Here is a 3,389-nt window from a genome sequence, read left to right on the forward strand (position 1 = left end):
CAAAAAATAGTTATTCTTTACTCTGATCTTGCTATCATACCCCCCTATTAATTTATTAGCAAGTTTTCTTAGCTCTACTTTTACATTATATTCTGAGTCCAGCCATATCTCAGCCTCTTGTACTGTTCACATCCTGGCCTAAGCTGGAGTCCTCTCAAACCAGGTCTACTACTTCCTAACTGGCACCCCTGCCTCTTCTTCTTGTCTTCTCATTGTCTGTTTTCTGTTTTGTGCATAGCAGCCAGAGTGATCTTTGAAAAACCCAATTAGATCATAACATTTCCTTGCTTCCAAAGTCTGTGATTATTTATATTCAGAAAAATCCAAATTTCTTACCAAAGCCTTAAGACGCTCTAGAATCTGGTTTCTGTTCACTGTTGTGCCCTTATGACTTGCAACTCATGCTCTTGCTCAATCTTCTTTAGCCATGCCATGCCAGTTGTCTTGCTGTTACTTGACCTTGACATGCTTCTTTCTACTTTCTCTTTTTTTCTGCCTGGCACACTTTTTATGCATGTGGCAAAACTTACTTTTAAGTCTCTGCTGAAATATATCTTTCTTACATAACCATATCTAAAGTGGCTTCATAAGAGCAGTGTCTTTTCTTTTTTGGGATAGAGTTATACTTTGTCGCCCTCGGTAGAGTGCCATGGTGTCATAGCTCACAGCAACCTCAAACTCTTGGGCTGAAGTGATCCTCTTGCCTCAGCCACCCAAGTAGCTGTGACTATAGTTACTCACTACAACTCCTGGCTATTTTTTTTAGAGATGAGGTCTCATTCTTGGGCTCAGGCTGGTCTCAAACTCCTAAGCCTTAGCCTCCCATACTGTTAGGATTACAGGTGTGAGCTACCGTGCCTGGCCAGCAGCAGAATCTTAACAATGTTCTTTTACCAATTTAGTTTTCTTCAACACATCTATTACTTGCTAACATTATTTCATTTGTTTGTTTTTTATTGAATTGTCTCACTCCCCCACTAGAATGTAAGCTCCATGAAACCAGGACACTTAGTCATCTTCACCACTATATTCCAAGCCCATAGGGTAATGCATAATTAATTAGCACATTATAGCCACTCATATATTTATTGAATGACTGAGTGACAGATAGTTCCCATGCCTGGAAGTCAGTATTTAGTAAAATTTCACCAAGTGATTCTGGTCATTTGCTCTACCTTGATGTGAGCCAGTGATCTATAGGAATAATAGAAATCCATCTTAGTTCAGGGCCTGAGGTTAAAGAAATAAAAACTAAATAAAAACTGATAGAAATCACTGCTTATGATACTGAACCTGCGGTCCTTCACATCGGCTCTGCTGTCACTGATCTTACCTAGAATGAGTCCTCCTAAAGAGTTAATAGAACCAGCTTATATTCTCTATAGCCTCTGTAGTTTGGTTCCCCATTGGTTGAAGATGGGGTAGTTTTGGTGGCAGAAGAGGGAGAATATGCACTGGATTCTTCTTCCATATATCCTTTTTGTTGATCCCTCTTAGGTTTCTTATGTAGTCTCTACTTTGTGTATCTACCTATAAATAGAATATAGTATAACTATCATTCTGGATCTTAAAGTCTATTCATTTAACCATTTGGGGCAACAAAGTGTAACAGTGTCCTTTGTTTTTCCTGAAATAGTTTGGAATTTGTAGACCAATTCATTGTTAAATTGCCAGTCCTTGACCTCATTTTGTACATTTCACAGCATTATTTGTACTTCCCAAACCAAAAGTGATCTCCTGTCTAGAGCAAGGGGAAGACCCATGGGTTCAAGTATCTCTGGAGTTTAAGGACAGTGCTGGAGAGTCTTCTACAGGTAAATACACTATGGGAAGGCTCGGTGCCTATGGCTCAAGTGGCTAAGGCACCAGCTACATAGACCTAAGGTGGTGGGTTCGAATCCAGCCTGGCCCCGCCAAAAACAACAATGATGGCTGCAGCCTGTAGTCTCCGCAACTTGGGAGGCAGAGGCAGGAGACTCGCTTGAGCCAAGGAGTTGGAGGTTGCTGTGAGCTGTGATGCCATGGCACTCTACCCAGGGGGATAGCTTGAGGCTCTGTCTCAAAAAAAACAAAAACAAAAACAACACTATGGGAAGAAGAGAAATGTGCCTTGATAGGAATACTTACAAGGGCTTAACATTTTAAGATTCTGCTCTTCAGTTTTAATATTGAATTTTTCTTTTCATTCTTGAGATTTTCTTCCTCTGGGATACCATGATAATAGCTGATTCTTATATTTATTTCAGTAGGGTTGATGCTCCAAAATGACACTGAAAATCATCAGCCTATGTCTCTTTCTGACTTGGTAACACCAGCACCAGGAGACATAGTATCAAAAAAGGCCAAAATGAAAGTTCCCCCGAAAACAACAGGCAAAGAAAATCATGGTGATATGCAGAGAGTGGGGAAAAGGCACCGAGATTTCCCAGTGAAGAAAAGAAAGAAACTTTCAACTTGGAAACAAGAGCTGCTGAAACTTATGGATCTTCACAAGAAAGGCTGTACAGGAGAGAAGCCTTTTAAATGTCAGGAATGTGGGAAAACCTTCAGAGTTAGCTCTGATCTTATTAAGCACCAAAGAATTCACACTGAAGAGAAACCCTTTAAATGTCAACAATGTGACAAGAGGTTTAGATGGAGTTCAGATCTTAATAAGCACTTAACAACACACCAAGGAATAAAACCGTATAAATGCTCATGGTGTGGGAAAAGCTTTAGTCAAAATACAAATCTACACACACACCAAAGAACTCATACGGGAGAGAAGCCCTTTACATGTCACGAATGTGGGAAAAAATTTAGTCAGAACTCCCACCTTATTAAACACCGAAGAACTCACACAGGGGAACAGCCTTACACCTGTAACATATGCAGAAGAAACTTCAGCAGGCGGTCAAGCCTTCTTAGACACCAGAAACTTCACTTGTGAAGGGAAGTTTGTTCAGTGTCCTCATTCTGAAGAAATTTACCAAATGTAGCTGAATACTAAAGTTTATGAAAAAATAAAAAATTAGGAAGCCTGAGGAATTTTTCATTGTTGGAAAATTTGGGAGCGTAAGCATTGTTTCTCTTTTTGGACAGAGTCGTATTTTGCCACCCTCAGTAGAGTGTCATGGTGTCATAGCTCACAGCAACCTCAAAACTCTTGAGTTCAAGTGATCCTCTTCCCTCAGCCTCCCAAGTAGTTGGGACTATAGCTGCCCACCACAACGCCTGGTTATTTTTTAGAGAAGGGCTCTTGCTTAGTCTAGTCTCAAAATCCTGAGTGCAGGTGACCCACCGCCTCTGCCTCACAGAGTGTTATGATTACAGGTGTGTGCCACTGCACATGGCCTTACACATCCTGTTTCATAGAAAGGAATCAAGATTGGCTCTACATTAGTAGTTTC

At 40.5% G+C, this 3,389-nt stretch overlaps 1 protein-coding gene across 2 annotated transcripts in view; it reads left to right on the forward strand.

Annotated features, from left to right (window-relative positions):
* ZNF75A (zinc finger protein 75a) overlaps nucleotides 1-3,023 on the forward strand; it is a 10,010-nt gene extending 6,987 nt beyond the window's left edge. The window contains exons 6-7 of one of the 2 annotated variants that reach the window (XM_012805719.2): nucleotides 1,704-1,814; nucleotides 2,250-3,023. In XM_012805719.2, coding sequence (XP_012661173.1) covers nucleotides 1,704-1,814; nucleotides 2,250-2,929 — 791 coding nt within the window. In that variant the 3' untranslated portion in view covers nucleotides 2,930-3,023. Of the gene's footprint in view, nucleotides 1-1,703; nucleotides 1,815-2,246 lie in introns of both variants that reach the window. The other variant, XM_023513803.1, reaches the window with a different exon arrangement.
* Nucleotides 3,024-3,389: the final 366 nt, after the last annotated feature.

The sequence above is a fragment of the Otolemur garnettii genome, unplaced genomic scaffold, assembly GCF_000181295.1.
Source record: "Otolemur garnettii isolate 467f Iridium unplaced genomic scaffold, OtoGar3 scaffold00044, whole genome shotgun sequence".
In the NCBI taxonomy this organism is placed as follows: Eukaryota; Metazoa; Chordata; class Mammalia; order Primates; family Galagidae; genus Otolemur; species Otolemur garnettii.